The following is a 17280-nucleotide window of genomic DNA, read 5'->3' as shown; positions in this document are numbered from 1 at the left end:
TTTTAGTGCTAAAAGGAAAATGAACTCTTCTTTAAAAAACAGCTTTATTGAGATATAATTCACATACGATACAATCCACCCACTCAAGTGTACAATTCAGTGGTTTGTACCCTATTTACAAGGTTGTGCAGCCATCACCAAAACGGACTGTTATTGGATTAATAGATAGACCACTGTTGTCTCCCCTAAAAGAAACCCTGTAACCATTCGCAGTCACTCCCACTCCCCTCCCACTCCCCAGCCCTGGCTCTAAGCAACCACTAATTTATTTTCCGTTGTTATAGTTTTGCCTATTTTGGACATTTCATACAAGTGGAATAATACAAGTACGTATGTGATTTTTTGTAACTGGCTTCTTTCACTTTGCATGTTTTCAAAGTGCGTCCATATAGTAGCATGTATCTCTTTTACTGACAAATAATATTCCATTTATGGATATGCCACATTGTTTTATCCATTCATCAGTTGATGAACATTTGGGTTGTTTCTACCTTTTGGCTGTTATGAATAAAGCTATGAACATTGTGTAAAAGTTTTTGTTTGGACATATGTTTTCGTTTCTCTTGGAGAGGTATGTATATATCTAGGAGTAGAATTGCTGGGTCATAAATCTTATACTCGTAACCACTACAAATTTCAGCTGGTCTTAGTCTCTGCTATTATTAAATAATTATATTATCAAAAACACCAGTATTCACTTCTATTATGTGTCTCTGTTGCAAAGCCCTTGAGTTTTATTGTACGAATCCTCACTTCAGTCCTTTAACACAAGAGTCATTATCCCTTTGTCCAGGCGAGAGAACCTGGAGTCAGGGAGGGAGGGCAACTTGTCTGCGCTCAGACAACTAACATGGGGCAGAGCAGGGACCACAGCCACATCTGCCCGTTTTCTGTGCCCTCTGTTCCTGATGTCACGTCCTGGGCCGTACCCTGTCCAGAGCTTTCGAAATACACTCCTCCCCTCCTTTGCAGGCCTTTTCTGGAAGTGCGGCTGGCTTGAAATCCCAAGGGTGAGAGAGAGCTGCACACCCTCTGTTCGTGCTCTTTTCCCCAGATGGGGCTGAAGGCCAGGGGAGGGGCTTCCCTGGGAGCTGGAAATAAAGCGGAGGGAGGCTGGCCTGAGCAGGCAGTATCAGAAGGAGGTGAGGAGGCTGTGAGGGGGAGGTAAGGAGTCTTTTGTCCTGGGGATTTGTTGGCTCCTGGAGAGAGGGTCATGTGGGGGTTGGCCGAGTTTTGCTGCAGATGGGGAGTGAGGAGTGAGGCCGAAGCAAGTGGACTTGAGTGGTGCTAAGGGAGGGAGAGGGCTTTCACAGACAGGGCGGGGCTGGAAGGGGAGAGTGGTTTTCCCTGACTGGGGAGGGGCCTTGTGTTCCATGGCTGCCCCTTGAGCCCCTTGCTGGGTGACAGGCCCTCTCTGCACTGGGAGCAGGGAGAACATCTCAGGGCGAGGCACCCAGGGACTGGGGGCTAAGGCAGAAAGAGACACTGAGGCACACTTGGCTAGGAGGTAGAGAGAGCGGGATGACGGGGAGATTCTGTGAGCCATCTACGAAGGCTTTCCGAAAAGGGGAAAGCAGTAAGCGTTTAGCCCGGGCCAGAGGAAGGCGTCGAAGGTGGAGGGAACTGCCTGCGCAAAGGCCTGCAGCATGCAGGAACTGAGCACAAAGGGTACGGAGAGAAAGCGGCGAGTACGCGCAGGGCTGGCGGCTAGAGCGGTGCTGTCTGGTATGCTTGCCAGTAGCCATAAGCCACGGTGGCTATTTAAATTTAAATTAGCTAAATTTAATTTACAATCAGCTTTTTAATTAAATAAAATTAAAATTCCAACTCCTCAATTTCCCTAGTAAATGTGCTAGTTGTACATTTCAAGTGCTCAATAGCCACGTGGGACTAGTAGCTCCGGTATTGGGAAGAATGGATGTAGAACGTCTCCATCATCGCAGAAAGTCCCTTTGGCCAGTGGGAAGCCTCAGGAAGGGTTAGGATGGCTCAGCGACCCACAGGAGAGAGCAGGCTTGGACTGGGCTGCCTGGCTGGTGAGGTTTCTGGACTATAGGTGAGGGAAGGGTCCCCAGCGGTGTGAGGTGGTGTGGCTCATCTGCCAGCATAAAGTGGACTCTGCTCCCAGGGCCAGGAACTGACCAGGCAGGGCCTCTTCAGCCCTGACTTGGGATCCCTGCCCAGTGTGACCAGACCAGGGTCAGAGAAACATGGAGTGAGTAGTCCTGGGGAGGGAGGAGCAGCTGCTGAGCAGGGCTGAGCCTGGGCACTGAGGTGGTCTCCAGCTTGGTCACAGTTGGTGTGTGTGGGGTTGGACAGAAGAAGGGCTGGGGAAGGTGTGTGTGAGTTGAGAGGGGAGACCGGAGTGGAGGCTTGCTGGATGTGGGTGGGGTTGACTTGCGTCAAATGATGAGAGGGAGGGACCCTCCCATCCCACTCTAATGAGCTGTTTCTGCTTCCTTCCCAGGTCCAGCATTGTCCAGCTGATGAGGATGGACTATGCCATGAAGTCCCTCGGCCTTCTTTACCCCAAGTCCCTCTTCAGGTGAGGAGAGCCAAGGGTGGAAGAAAAGGAACTATCTGTGAGCTGTATGGCCAACCTTCTCAGACTTCGATGGGCACATAAGTCACCTAGGCATCTTGTTAAAATGCAGATGCTGATTCAGGAGGTCTGGAGTGGGACCTGAGATTTTGCACTTCTAACAGGCCCTCAGGTGGCAATAACGATGGTACTGCCCCCCCATCGCCCCCAACACACATTGAGTAGAAAGAGGTAGACACTATTCTTGGTGCTCTCAGTCTTGATCTCATTTAAACCTCACCACAACTTTGGGAAGTGGAGATTATTATACTGAATTAATAGATGGGGAAACTGAGGCACAGAGTGGGCACTCTCAATCACCTAGCAAATGGGTAGTGGAGAGAGGATTCAAACTTGGGTCTGCCTGACTCCAAAACCCAGGTTCCCTCCACTCCTTTGGTTCTACACTGTGTATATCAGAGTTCAAAACTGCCCTACATTGACCTCAGCTTCACCACTTCATCTCACTTTACCAGTGAGAAGAGGGAGGCCAGGAGAGGCAAATGGTAAGTGGGGGAATGTGGGGTGGGTCTGCTCTCGCCCTGCTACTCCTCATGCTCAGTGTCAACCAGAGAGTCAACATCACTTGGGAACTTATGCAACAGGTAGAATCTCAGGCCCACCCAGACCTACTGATCAGAGTCTGCGTTTTAACAGGATCCCCAGGGGCCTTGTATGTCCACTAAAGTTTGAGATGCACTGAGCTAGCAGGCCTTTGAGTAAGACTGTCTAGAGCAGGCTTGGTGGGTGGTAAGGGAAGGGGAATATGATGAGCTTAGCCTAGAGAGGTGAGGGAGTGAGGTACCCTGCAATGGAGTGAGGGCTGGGAGGCGGCAGATAGCTCATTCTGATGCTCCAAACTGCCCCCAGGTGTACTGCAGTGAGGGCCTCGGTGGTGGCCCAGCAGCTATTGTCTGAGCCCAGCCCGAAGGCCCCCAGGACCCGGCCCTGCAGAGTAAGCACTGCTGACCGGAGTGTGCGGAAGGGCGTCATGGCGCACAGTCTCGAGGACCTCCTTCACAAGGTGAGGGACGGGCCTGCCCTCAGCACAGCCCAACCACTGGATACTTGGCTGAGAACTGGCCAGCTGCCTCTGTCCTCCAGGTCATGAGCAGCAATGCAGCAGGGATGGAGTTCATGGCTTAGAGAGTGAAAAGATTTCCTTTCCGATGCCAGCTCCAATGGGTTGGCAGCACCTGCCTGGAGTGCTGTCCAATTGATTGGTGATTTCCGTCTGGTGACAGAGGAAGGGCAGTATATTGCCATCCTATACTAACAATAGGTCAGTGGTATTTTCAGAGCATGTTTTTCTTACTGGAAGGACCCTTAGGTTCCCTTTTCCAATAGTTCTTAAACTTGTAGAAGTGCCTGGAAGTTGGGGAAATGGGCAAAATTTCAGAGATTCCCTTCCCCACCCCTTGCCTTCATCCAGGGCAGTTCTCCTCCCATCTGTCCCCTACACTGGCCTTCCAGGCTTTGTTAATAGCTGCAGAAGGCTTTCTTCGACCTATTGATCAGGTAAGCTTCCAGAGCAGGAAACCAAGGAGGCACAGCTCTCCTGGATGGTAGTAACAGCAGGCAAGAATCACACCCTTGCCCATTTCCATGCTCCTGCTCCACCTGTTGGGGGTAACTCCTCCCACTGCCCCTCCCACAGCCTCATCTAATCTGGCTCGGTGTTAGTCACATGCTTCACTGCCCCATTAGTTTATCAGCTCCAGGAGGTAGGACCCCTGCTCATGTGCAAGCCCAGGTGCCTGGCACAGATCAAATGTTTGGATTGAGCTTCCAATTATTAGAGTAAACATAGAAATCATAGCTGACTTAATCTTCTATTCCAGGTTCCCTGCCCCATTTCTCTGAATTAGATCCCTTCTTCTCCTGGGAGCCAATTTCCCCTCCCTCATGAGGCTTCTGGCTGTGCCAGACTACATTTGTTTTTGTTTTTGTTTTTGTTTTTTTAAAGATTTTATTTATTGCCCCCAAAGCCCCAGTAGATAGTTGTATGTCACAGCTGCACACCCTTCTAGTCGCTGTATGTGGGACTCGGCCCCAGGATGGACAGAGAAGTGGTGCCTCGACGCGCACCCGGGATCCGAACCTGGGCCGCCAGCATCGCAGCGCACGCACTTAACCACCAAGCCACAGGGCCGGCCCAGACTACATTTCTTGTGCCTTGAATCAAAAGGGCTCTTTCACACTCAAGTCTAAACTCAGTACTGTTTTTCTGTTTTCTTTCTTTTGTTAATTTCCTTTTTTCTCCCCAAAGCCCCAGTACATAGTTGTATATCCTAGTTGTAGGTCCTGCTAGTTCTTCTATGTGGGACACCGCCTCAGCATGGCTTGATGAGCAGCGAGTGGGTCCGCACCCAGGATCCGAACTAGCAAACCCTGGGCCGCCAAAGCGGAGTGCTCCAACTTTACCACTATACCACCGGGCTGGCCCCTCAGTACTGTTTTTTGAGCCTGAGGTCTGGGGGCCACGTCCTGCATCCAAATCGCCTTGTTACGCATGGGTTTGCAGACTTCACCCCTGAGACTGTTAGTTGAGGCCCAGGAATTGTCATTCTTAGCAGATTCTTCCGGAAATTCTTATAGCCACTGAGTTTGGGATCCCTTAGTCAAGAGTCCTAACTCCAGAGGATGCGGGAGGAACAGCTGTAAGGGTCCATCTTTCCAAGATGGAATACAGGTCAGAAGTGACTCTTGCCGATAGATCAGGGGAGACAGGAGCCTATCGAGACTGCTTTTCCAAGTTTGGCAACAGAAAGAAAGGAGCAGAGCGGGTGAGGGGGAGAGGGTAAAGTGATGTGGTTGGCAAGGATCAGAGTGTGAAGCCCTTCATTGGCCATGGCAGAGAACAGTTGGGTTTTATTTTAAAAGATAACAGTAAGCCATTGGAGGATTTTTTTAAAACTAATTTTGAAACAATCTCAAACTAACCAAAGTTACAGGGAACAACACAAGACTTCCTGATTCACTTGAGGGTAAGTTGCCAGCCTGATGCCTGTCATTCCTGGATACTTCAGTGGTCTTCCCTACAAACAAGGATATTCTCCTATGTAATTACAATACAACCATCAAAATTGAGAAATATCCAGTGTTACATGACTACCCTTTAATCCCGAGACTCCATTCAAGTGTTTCCAGTTGTCCCAGTAATGTCCTTTAGAGCAAAAGAATCCAGGTCAGGATCAAGTGTTCTGTTTCATTGTGCTTCTCTTTAGTCTCCTTCCATCTGGAACAGTTCATCAATTTTCCTTGACTTGAATGGCCTTGGCTGTTTTGAAGATTATAAACCAGTTGTTTTGTTTTCTGTCCCTCCATTTGGAATTGTCTATCTCCTCGATTCAGGTTGTATATCTGGTAGGAATAGGATAAAAATAGGTTGTGACTGCAAAATTGCATACAGTTTGGATTTGTCACATGACTGACTATTTGAATAAGAAGGTGCAGTCAGGCTTCTCTATGTAAAGTTATTATTTTTCCCTTTGTGTTTAATATTTTCTAGAGAGGTGCTTTGTAATAAGTAAACATCTCATTCTGCATCTAACTTTCAACTTATTCATTTACATATATCAAGAGGGACTCAAATATTCCTATTTTAATAGGATATAAGGATGGTAACAGATTATTTATTGACATTCACATTGTCACACAGACTTTGCCAGTAGGACTCCCTCCGGCCTGACTTCTATGGCCTTTTGCCACGTCCTCATCATGCTTTGAGTGCTTTCTGACTTTTGGGCACAACAAGGTATTGCAGGCTCATCTTGTACTTTCCCTGCCCTAGCCCTTCAATTGGTCGTTTTTTCTAAGGAGGTCTGCTTCATTTTAGTGGAGAATGGTATTCAGAAATGAAGATCTGGGAGCTAGGTGTGTTCATTGCTGTTGGTGTGTTGCTGATCCCAGGCCTTTATTGAAAGATTTTAAGCAAAAAAATATGTATATATTCTCTAGTGAATCCAAGCAAAAAAGTAAAGTGAGGATTCTACTGTTCCAAGATAACTAATGATGTGGTTGTGAATGTCCTGAATCGTCTATCCTTATATGTAACTTACTTAAATGGGGTTATGCAGTATGTAGCCTGAGCTTTTATTCTATGACGTGCTATGGGTCTCTTTCCATGTTAATCAGTATCGTATAAAATTTAGTAAATGCACATTATGGACCGTGTACTCTGTCTGCCAGGTGACTTATAGCATTTCTTGTAATCAGAACCTTGAGCTAGTTGTTACTATTCCCATATTCTAGGGGCAGAGGCCAACTTTATTTACTGGGATTTAAACCCAGACTGTCATCTCATACACTTTAGCATTTAATCCTTGTGAGGACTCTAAGACTGTACTTGCCTTAACTTTATAGATGACGAAACTAGTTCAGAGAAAGGAGATAACTTGCTCCAATTTGGAATAATGAAGAAGGGGAGCTATACTTCAAACCTAGGTCTGTTTAGCTCTAGAGTTGCACTATCCAATGCAGTAGAAATGTGTCTAGTTGAAATTGAGATGTGCTTAAGTCTAAAATACATGTAGGATTTTGAAGACTTAACATGAAAAAAATGTAAATCTTGTCAATTTTTACCTTGATAATATGTTGATATCATATTTTAGATTGATTTAAATATATTACAAGTAATTTCACCTGTTTTTATTTTAATGTGGCTATTAGAAAATTTGAAATTACATCTTTGTGATAAAGCGCATCTATGAAAAACTCACAGCTAACATCATACTTTTTTTGTGTGTGTGTGAGGAAGATCAGCCCTGAGCTAACATCCATGCCAGTCCTCCTCTTTTTGCTGAGAAGGACCGGCTCTGAGCTAACATCTATTGCCAGTCCTCCTCCTTTTTCTCCCCAAAGCCCCAGTAGATAGTTGTATGTCACAGTTGCACATCCTTCTAGTTGCCATATGTGGGACGCCGCCTCTGGATGGCTGGACGAGCGGTACGTTGGTGCGCGCCCAGGATCCGAACCCGGGCCGCCAGTAGCGGAGCGCACGCACTTAACCGCTAAGGCACGGGGCTGGCCCCTGCTAACATCATACTTAATGGTGAAATTCTGCAAGTTTTCCCCCTGAGATCAGGGATAGATAAGGATATTTGCTCTTGCCACTTCTATTCAACATCGTATTGGAGGTTCTAGTCAGGGTGAACAGGCAAGACAATAAAATAAAAGGCATCCTGATTGGAAAGGAAGAAGTAAAACTATCTCTATTTGCAGATGACATGATCTTGTACATAAAAAACCGTAAGGAATACACACACACGCGCGCACACACACACAATTAGTGCTAATAAATGAGTTCATCAAGGTTGCAAGATATAAGATGAATATACACATATCAATTGTATTTCTATACAATGGCAATGAACAATCTGAAAATGAAATGGAAACAATTCCATTGATAATAGCATCAATAAGAATAAAACATTTAAGAATAAATTTAATGAAAATGTAAGACTTATTGATTGAAAATTAACATTGTCAAAATAGGTTAGATTGAAGACCTAAAGAAGACCTAAATAATGGAAAGACAAATGTGCTCAGGGATTGGAAGACTTAATATTGTTAAGATGGCAATACTCCCTAACTTGATCTGCAGATTCAATGCAATCCCCATCAAAATCCTAGCTACTCTTTTTGTAGATATTGATAAGCTGATCCCAAAATTTATATAAAAATACAATGGACCCAGAATAGCCAAAACAGTCTGGAAAACGACAAAGTTGGAGGACTCAAGTATACTTCTTGATTTCAAAACTTATTACAAAGCCACAGTAATCAAGACTCAGTGGTATTGAGATAAGGATAGACACACTGTATTAGTTTGCTAGGGCTGTCATAAGAAAGTACCACAGAATGGTACTTAAACAACAGAAATTTATTTTCTCTCAAATCTGGAGGCTAAAAGTCTAAGATCAACGTGTTGTCAAGTGGTTTCTTCCGAGGCCTCTCTCCTTGGCTTGGAGATGGCCATCTTCAAGTTCACATGGTCTTGCCTGTGTGTATGTCTCTTTGTCCTAGTCTCCCCTTCTAACAAGGACACCAGTCGTATTGGATCAGGGCTGCCCCTAACGACCTTATTGTAACTTAATTACCTCTTTAAAGACCCGATCTCCAAATACAGTCACATTCTGAGGTACTGGGGTTTAGGACTTAAACATAGAAATTTTGAGGGGTTACAATTCTGCCCATAATACATACAAATCAATGGAACCGAATTGAAAGCCCAATAAACCCATGGGTCTCTGGTCAATTGATTTTTGACAGGGTGCCAAGACTATTCAGTGGAGAAAGAATAGTTTTTTCAACAGATGGTGCTGGGATAATGGGATATCCAAAGGCAAAAGAATGAAGTCGGATCCCTACCTCACTTGTACAAAATTAAGTCAAAATGGATTAAAGAGCTAAATGTAGATCTAAGACCATGAAACCCTTAGAAGAAAACATAGTATAAGTCTTCATGACCTTGGTTTCTTAGATATGGCACCAAAGTACAAGCAACCAAAGGAAAAAAAAATTGGACTTAATTAACATTAAAAACTTTTGTGCATCAGGGGCCTGCCCAGTGGCATAGTGGTTAAGTTCACACGCTCTGCTTCAGTGGTCTGGGGTTCACGGGTTTGGATCGCGGGCATGGACCTAGACACCGCTCATCAAGCCATGCTGTGGCGGTGTCCCACATATGAAGTAGAGGAAAATGGGCACCGTTGTTAGCTCAGGGCTAATCTTCTTCGGCAAAAAGAGGAAGATTGGCAACAGATATTAGCTCAGGGCCAATCTTCCTTACCGAAAAAAACAAAAACAAAAACAAAAAACTTGTGCACCAATAGACACTATCAAAAAAAGGAAAAGTCAACCCACAGAATGGGAGAAAATATTTGCAAATCACATGTCTGATAAGAGTAAGTATCAAGAATAGATAAAGATCTGTTCTAACAAAACAATAGGGGTCGGCTTGGTGGCGCAATTGGTTAAGTGTATGCGCTCTGTTGTGGTGGCCTGGGGTTCCCACTTTCGGATCTGTGGCGCAGACCGACGCACTGCTTGTCAAGCCATGCTGTGGTGGCGTCCCGTATAAAGTAGAGGAAGATGGACACGGATGTTAGCTTGGGGCCAATCTTCCTCAGCAAAAAAAAAAAAAAAAAAAAAAAAAAAAAGAGGAGGATTGGCATTGGATGTTAGCTCAGGGCTGATCTTCCTCAAAAAAAAAAAAACAAAACTCAACAATAAAAAGACAACTCAGTTCAAAATGGGCAGAGGATTTGAGTAGACATTTGTCTAAAGAAGATATACAAATGGCTAATAACACACGTAAAGGTGTTCAACACCATTAGTCATTAGGGAAATGCAAATCAAAATCACTTCATTCCACCAGAATGGCTAGAATAAAAGACAAATAATAACAAGCATTGATGAGGATGTAGAGAAATTGGAATCCTCCTACATTGCTGGTGGGAATCTAAAGTGATACAGCTGCTTTGGGAAACAGTTTGGGCATTCCTCAAAAAGTTAACATAGAGTTAATTGTATGACTCAGCAGTTTCACTCCTAGATATACACCCAGGAATACTGACAATATATGTTCACCCAAAAACTAGTACATGAATGTTCATAACAGCATTATTCATGCTACTCAAAAAATGGAAACAACCTAAATGTCTATCAATTGATGAATGGGTTAAAAATGTGGTTCATCTATATAGTAGAATTTAATTCAGCCATAAAAAGGAATGAATCGTGCTACAACGTGGATGAATCTTGAAAACATACTAAGTAAAATAAGCCAGTCTAAAAAGACCACATAGTGTCTGCTTCGATTTATATGAAATGTCCAGAATAGGCAAATCCACAGTAGCGTAGAGGTTGCCATGGATTGGGGGATGGGGAGTGAGTGCTAATGGGTACTGGGTGATGAAAATGTTCTGAAACTAGATAGTAATGGTAGTTGCACAACTTTGTGAATATAATAAAAACACTGAATTGTATACTTTAAAGGGGTGAATTTTATAGCATGTGAATTATCTCTCAATTATATATCTAAGTTAAAAATTACATATGTGACTCCTATTATATTTGTATTGGACAGCACTGTTCTACAATATTAACTGTGAAGCCAGGTACCAAGAGGTACCGTAACAATAGTCTTTGGATGGTCATTGCACAGCAAGAGCCTGGGTTCTAGTCCCATCCCATAGATCCCAGCCCACTTGTTGTTTCCCTGGCAGCTAAGGTGATGTGATGTGGGTCTTCCCCATACCAGCTCTGTGGCTGCATGGGGATGGCAGAAGCATCACTGGCCTTACCCCCAGGTTCGGGACACCCTGAGGCTGGCAGACAAACCCTTCTTCCTGGTGCTGGAGGAAGATGGCACAACTGTAGAGACGGAAGACTATTTCCAAGCCCTGGCAGACAACACAGTGTTCATGGTCCTCCAGGAGGGGCAGAAATGGCAACCCCCATCAGAGCAGGTGAGGTCCCACCTGTGGGGGGAGAACGTTGGGAGCCTGGGAGGAGTCCTTGAGGGGTGCCAACCACATGCTTGTCTTGATGCAGAGCACTAGGTGCCAACTCTGTCTCTTGCATAAGCCTGCCAAGAAGATTGATGTGGCCTGCATAACCTTCGACCTGTACAAGATGAACCCACAAGACTTGATTGGTTGCCTGAACGTGAAGGCAACTCTCTATGGCACATACTCCCTGTCCTATGATCTGCACTGCTACAGGGCCAAGCACATGCTGAAGTGAGTGAATCGGGATTAGCTGGGGACGGGGGGGTATGCAGCAATGGGAGAGCCCGTATGTGCTCATGTGGGCCTCAGCCTTCCAGGGCCTGGAACTGGTGTTGATGCTAACAAAGCATGACAGTTAGAACTAGAACTTTATGCTAGAACTTTATGACTAAAGTCTAGAACTTTATGGCTGAACTAGTGCTTCAGATTACACCTATAGTGTATGCCAGAGGAGTGTACAGACTCCTCCTGGTGGAACCAGGACACATTTAGTTTTTCTAACTATCTTCCACTATAACAACTAATTTTTACCACCTAAAATAGTGAGTTTTCCTAAGTAGTCTCCTAATTAACTTTTTTTTTTTTTCTTTGTGAGGAGATCAGCCCTGTGCTCACATCTACCAATCCTCCTCTTTCTTTGCTGAGGAAGACTGGCCCTGGGCTAACAACATCCGTGCCCATTTTCCTCTACTTTATATGGGGCGCCGCCACAGCATGGCTTGCTAAGCCATGTGTCAGTGCGCGCCCGGGATCCGAATTGGCGAACCCCGGGCCGCTGCAGCGGAGCTCGTGCACTTAACCGCTTGCGCCACCGGGCCAGCCCCGTAATCCACATTTAGAAAGCAAACACGGGGGGCCGGCCCGGTGGCGTAGTGGTTAAGTTTGCGTGCTCTGCCGGGCGCCCTGGGGTTCGCAGGTTTGGAACCCGGGCGATGACATACACAGCGCTCATCAAGCCACGCTGTGGCGGCATCCCATATACAAAATAGATGAAGATGGGCACAGAGGTTAGCTCAGGGCTAATCTTCCTCAGCAAAAAACAGGAAGATTGGCAATGGACGTTAGCTCAGGGCCGATCCCCCTCACCACAAACAAACAAACAAACAAAAAGCAAAACATGTGTCAAAGGTTTTATTGAACTCACTAATTAATGAGAGAACCAGCAAGAAGTTGCAATCAGTTCAAAGGAGAATTCAAAATCCCACCCACATATAGGCCCATCGAGAATGCTGAGATAAATGTATAGATACAAACTTGGATTTTTCCGTGGGGGCAAGAGGGATGAAATCATTGTCCTTCCATTGGACAGAATTAATTGGCATGTCTATGGACAATAGTCATTTGTATTGTCTAATGAATTTCTTTTTACTTTACTTTTGAAAGTCTAATCAAGTATCACAGGAAGCACGAGAATGTGTTAAATCCTAAGATGAGTACTGTTGCGCTAGTTTTTCCCGAATTCAGCTGCGCCAGTGGTACTCTAGAGAATTCTTACCCCTTTAGGTGATGTAGCCACTGAGGCAGAGGCATCCGACTAGTTCGAAGCCACAAAGCTAGGGAGCAGCAGAGCACGGCCTCTTACCTGTTTCTTCCAACAGATTCTACTCCTCCCCAGTTGCTTCCTTTAGTATTCACTGAGCACCCACCGTGTGCCTGGCTATGCTGTAAGCTCAAGATAGAGACAAACAGGATATCAGAACAAGCTCCACGAGGGCAAGAATTGCTCTTGCCTCCAGTACCTTGACGAATGCTGGCACATAGCAGTAATTCAAACAATTGTAGAACCAATGAAGACACATGTGATCCTTGTTCTCAGGGGGCTTCTGAGAAATCCTGCTCAGGGTCCCCAGACTTCTGCCAGGATATACGTAGCTAGAGCACATCAGACCTTCTTGGTTTTCTGAGTTTGCTCTCTGAACACCCGATCTGCAGATGAGGGACCTGAGGCTGCATGGTTCTGCTTGCCAGAGGTGACACCCCGTGGCAGGTTTGAGCATGGTTCTGTGGCTAGAAGTTCCATTCTCCTCCTATACCATGTCACACCCCCTCTTGATCTGGGCTTGCTGCCAGTAGTTTGCAGATTTCCAAATCTAGAGCAAGAAGTTTCAGCCTTTAAACTCAGTCCATCTGGGGGAAGTGGGACTCTCAGGCCTAAACACAGTAGACATCTCAGTATCAAAAAAACGATAGCAAGCTGGAATCAGTGTAACGACTTAGTGGTGTCGGCTAGTTTTTTTTTAATTGTGGTAAAATACACATAATGTAAAATTGACCATCGTGACCACTTTTAAGTGTACAGTTCAGTGACCTTAACTATGTTCACGATGTTGTGCAACCGTCACCACTATCCATTTCCAGACCATTTTCATCTTCCCAAACTGAAACTCTGTACGCGTTAAACACTAACCCTCCACTCCCTCCAGCCCCTGGTAAGCTCTGTTCTACTTTCTGTCTCTATGAATCTGACTATTCTAGTTACTTCATAGAAGTGGAATCACACAATATTAGATCCTTCTGTATCTGGCTTATTTCACTTAGCATAATGTTTTGAAGCTTCATCCATGCCGTAGCACGTGTCAGAATTTCTTTCCTATTTATGGCTGGACAGCTGGGTTTAAGCCTCAGTTCTCTAATTTGAGAAATGGGTATATCTCAGGTATAGCCTTTAAAATTTTAAAGTACTTTCATGTGTAGAGGTTTATGGTTCTAATTGCCTTTCTGCCACCCTCCACCTCAACCATAACGTAAGTTCACTTATTGAATGGAGGTTAATAGAGGACTCAAGTTTTAGTATCGGCCAGGAAGTTTTTATTTTCCTTTTGTTTCCACTCCCTGATGCCCCCGGACTAGACATCCCTAGTGACCCTCACCCATCTCTTTTAAACAGATTTGGATAAGAACTTGGTTAAAGTAGTCAAGCATCCAACCAGCTATTCTTGATGTTTCTCCTGTTCTTCTACACATCAGGCCCCACGTTAAGTGGTTTATGTTATTTCAACCTCCTAACCTTGTGAGGGATCAAAATGGCATGGTCCCATTTCACAGATGAGGAAGCAGAAGCTCAGTACTGGAGCAGTTTGCCAAGGTTCACACAGCTAATGAGACTGGATTAGAACGCAGGCCTGTCTGACTCAAGTTCTCTTCTCAGTACATTCTAACACCGGGCGTGGAGAACTTCATACCCAGCACTCAGAAAATTAGCTAGACTACAAATGACTTGGAAAGGCCTTGGAGTCTGGAACAGAGGTCGTGAAGGGCAGAGCCATATTACGTCGATCAATCTGGCTGGTCAAAAGTAGTATCACAAAAATAAAAGGCCTTCTTAAATGAGCTTGAATTTTGCCTGAGAAAATTGAGAGGTTACGGACATCTCAATTAAGGTACAATTGCAGGTAATGCCTGCAGACCATTTCCCATTTGCTGAGGGAAGGCAGCACCTGTTCCTGTCTGCACATCACTCTACACTTTATGAAATTATGAAGGGAGCATGGGGGAGGAGGCATTTTGGGGATGCAGGGAGGGGTTTTCCACATGTTTTGACTCTAGTACCTTCTCATTCCACCCAGGAAAGCTCTTCGCTGGGCCCTCTTCAGCATGCAGGCCACAGGCCATCTGTTGCTTGGTACCTCCTGTTACATGCAGCAGCTCCTGGATGCCCCAACGGGAGGGCAGCCCCCCAAGGACAAGGCCCCACCCCTCACCCCATCCTGTCTGAAGACACTGCAACGAAGGCCCAAGTCCTTGGAGGTCTTCCCCAGCCAAGTCTAGACTGGGGACCCCGTGCTCAGCTGGTAGCACGCACAAGCCAGCAGCTAGAGAGCGTCTTACCTCGTCACACCTCCCTCACCTTCCTCATGAATGAGGAAGCAGGGGAAGCAAAGGGGAACTGAGGGTTCTTGGCCTGGCCCAGCTCCTTTCTGCCCAAGGGAGCTTAGCTGACCAAGACTGGTCACCAGCAGGCTAGGCACGCGGTCTGCCCCTCAGCTACCTGTCTTCACATGCTACACCTGCATCACACTCCCTACCTCCTGGCCCCCGCCCCGAATACCCCTGAGTGAATTGTCAAGCCCACTAGTGTATGTCATTAGAGAGCTTGCGATAAATTATTTATGCTGATACATCTTCTTTGCATGTGTTCTTTGGGGATGAGGGTGGAGTTCTATCTGGGAGATTCAAGGTCTAAGGGAAGAGAGGAATCTGCGGTCAACCCATTCTCCACAATGCGGGTTACAGGAAACAGCACTTTTTGTACAAAAGAAAAAAAAATTGCAGTTGATTCTGGAACTAATGTCTGCTTAATCGGAGACTTGAACAGACCACGTAATCAATAAGACAAATGACAATTTCCAAAATAAGTGTGCCTATGAGAAGGGCTTTGATTGGGAGGTGGGATGAAGGCACTCTTCTCATTTCTCAGTCTTGTGTTTATTACCACCTTTTAATTAAGAGTTTAGGTGGGAAAGCACTAATCACGCTGTACTGCGCTCTCCACCAGGGCCTTCCCTGGCTTGCCAGGCAGCTTGTCTTGCATGTTCAGAACCTTCAACCTCAGCATTTCAAAATGAGCTATTAGGGCGCCACAGAGAAGATTCGTTTCTCATGAGTGTGAGCGGGCATTATTTCAACACAGGGCAACTGGCACAAGACAAGCACGAAAGGCGAGGTATGCCGGTGGCTGTGTTTAGTCCATGGCTCTCTGATTCAAAACTGTGTCCTTTCTGACCCTTGCTGTAAAGTCTATCGTGGTTTGTTAAACACCAAGACCAAGGCCTGTGTTACCAGAGCTAGAGTTGGTGAGTTACTGCTGGCAGCCGCCCCACAGCCTGCAGCCAGGTGTGGGAGGAGCTGCCAGAGCTCGGGAGAAGATCTCTACTCTGGGCTTGCCTGCTCCTGCGGTTGTGGCTGGAGGCCCGGCTCAGTGCTGTCCTGGATCCGCGAGTGGGCCTTCCGGCATGGAGGCACGATGTTTACGTCAGCCAGAAGAGATTCCTGGTCAACCCTTGCTGAGGCTGTGGCCTATCTGCTCCTCCTGTGAAGCTGGGCTGGGGGTGGTGGAAGTTTGGAATTTGTCCCAACTCCCCTGCTCCTGAGATTCAGCGTTTCGCACGTGAGTCCTGAGGGACTGACCAGAGCCCTCCCAGCCCAGGGAAAATTAGGTTCTGCGTTTTCTTCCAGGAGCTTGGAAGCTAATGGAGTCACACCAGCTGTGGGCAGTGAACAGGACAGGGCAGCCTTTGACGGGGCTGGAGCGTGTGGAGGGCAAACTCCAAAGAGCACTGGAGGGCAGGAGGGCCCGGGGCCAGTCCAAGTCGGGGAAGGACCCTCCCGGGCCAAGCACTGCCAGGGGAAGGGAGGTCTGCTGCAGCTAAGGCAGGCTGGGTCCCAGCCCCTCTGCCTTTGTCTTTCCATCTCTGTTCAGGCTGGTACTTATGCATGCACAGGAGACCTTTCAGAAGAGGGATTCTAAAATGCCGGGGGGGGGGGGGGGGCGGCCCCGTGGCTTGGTGGTTAAGTGCGCGTGCTCCGATGCTGGTGGCCCGGGTTCAGATCCCGGGCGCGCACCGAGGCACCACTTCTCCGTCCATCCTGAGGCCAAGTCCCACATACAGCAACTAGAAGGATGTGCAGCTATGACATACAACTATCTACTGGGGCTTTGGGGGGAAAAAATAAATAAATAAAATCTTTAAAAAATAAAAATAGGGCCGGCCCCGTGGCTTGGTGGTTAAGTGCGCGTGCTCCGCTGCTGGCGGCCTGGGTTCGGATCCCGGGCTCACACTGACGCGCTGCTTCTCCGGCCATGCTGAGGCCACATCCCACATACAGCAACTAGAAGGATGTGCAGCTATGACACACAACTATCTACTGGGGCTTTGGGGGGAAAAAATAAATAAAATAAAAATCTTTAAAAAAAATAAAAATAAAAAAATAAAATAAAATAAAATAAAATAAAAATAAAAAATAAAAAATAAAATGCCGGGGGACCTTATGACACAGCACAGTACCTTCCGAGCCCAAAACAAGATAAAACTACTTGCATTCTTGCCAAGTTTCTTGCCAGGCCTGTCTGTGTTTGTGCACATCTTTTAAAAAACTCGTTATTTAAATCTTTGAATTAAAAAAAATAAGTTCCTTGAGGTATAATTGGCATACAATAAAACTTACCCTTTTAAGGTATATAGT

General features: G+C 46.1%; 1 protein-coding gene across 3 annotated transcripts; it reads left to right on the top strand.

The window, feature by feature from the left end:
* The first annotated feature begins 531 nt into the window (after positions 1-531).
* On the top strand, positions 532-14962 carry LOC101400328 (lipid transferase CIDEC-like). 3 transcript variants are annotated; one of them, XM_087431456.1, is made up of 6 exons: positions 532-1164; positions 2468-2545; positions 3452-3605; positions 10897-11055; positions 11141-11328; positions 14664-14962. In XM_087431456.1, the coding sequence occupies exons 1-6, from the start codon at positions 1055-1057 to the stop codon at positions 14863-14865; spliced, it is 891 nt and encodes a 296-aa protein (XP_087287582.1). In that variant the 5' UTR covers positions 532-1054; the 3' UTR covers positions 14866-14962. The 3 variants fall into 3 exon arrangements, with proteins under 3 accessions (XP_087287582.1, XP_087287583.1, XP_087287584.1); XM_087431457.1 differs by having other exon boundaries at positions 676-1164; positions 11174-11328; XM_087431458.1 differs by having other exon boundaries at positions 1042-1142.
* The last annotated feature ends 2318 nt before the right edge of the window (positions 14963-17280 follow it).

The sequence above is a fragment of the Ceratotherium simum genome, chromosome 5, assembly GCF_057802395.1.
Source record: "Ceratotherium simum simum isolate JZ-2026a chromosome 5, ASM5780239v1, whole genome shotgun sequence".
Taxonomy (NCBI): Eukaryota; Metazoa; Chordata; class Mammalia; order Perissodactyla; family Rhinocerotidae; genus Ceratotherium; species Ceratotherium simum.
This window is presented reverse-complemented; position numbering and strand designations above follow the sequence as displayed.

Bases quoted from the DNA above. Each gene is read 5' to 3' on its own strand.
- LOC101400328 (XM_087431456.1), top strand. From the start codon at position 1,055: ATGGGGCTGAAGGCCAGGGGAGGGGCTTCCCTGGGAGCTGGAAATAAA. The intron at 1,165-2,467 runs GTAAGGAGTCTT...CTTCCTTCCCAG, and splicing joins GAGGAGGCTGTGAGGGGGAG to GTCCAGCATTGTCCAGCTGA. The intron at 11,329-14,663 runs GTGAGTGAATCG...CATTCCACCCAG, and splicing joins AGGGCCAAGCACATGCTGAA to GAAAGCTCTTCGCTGGGCCC.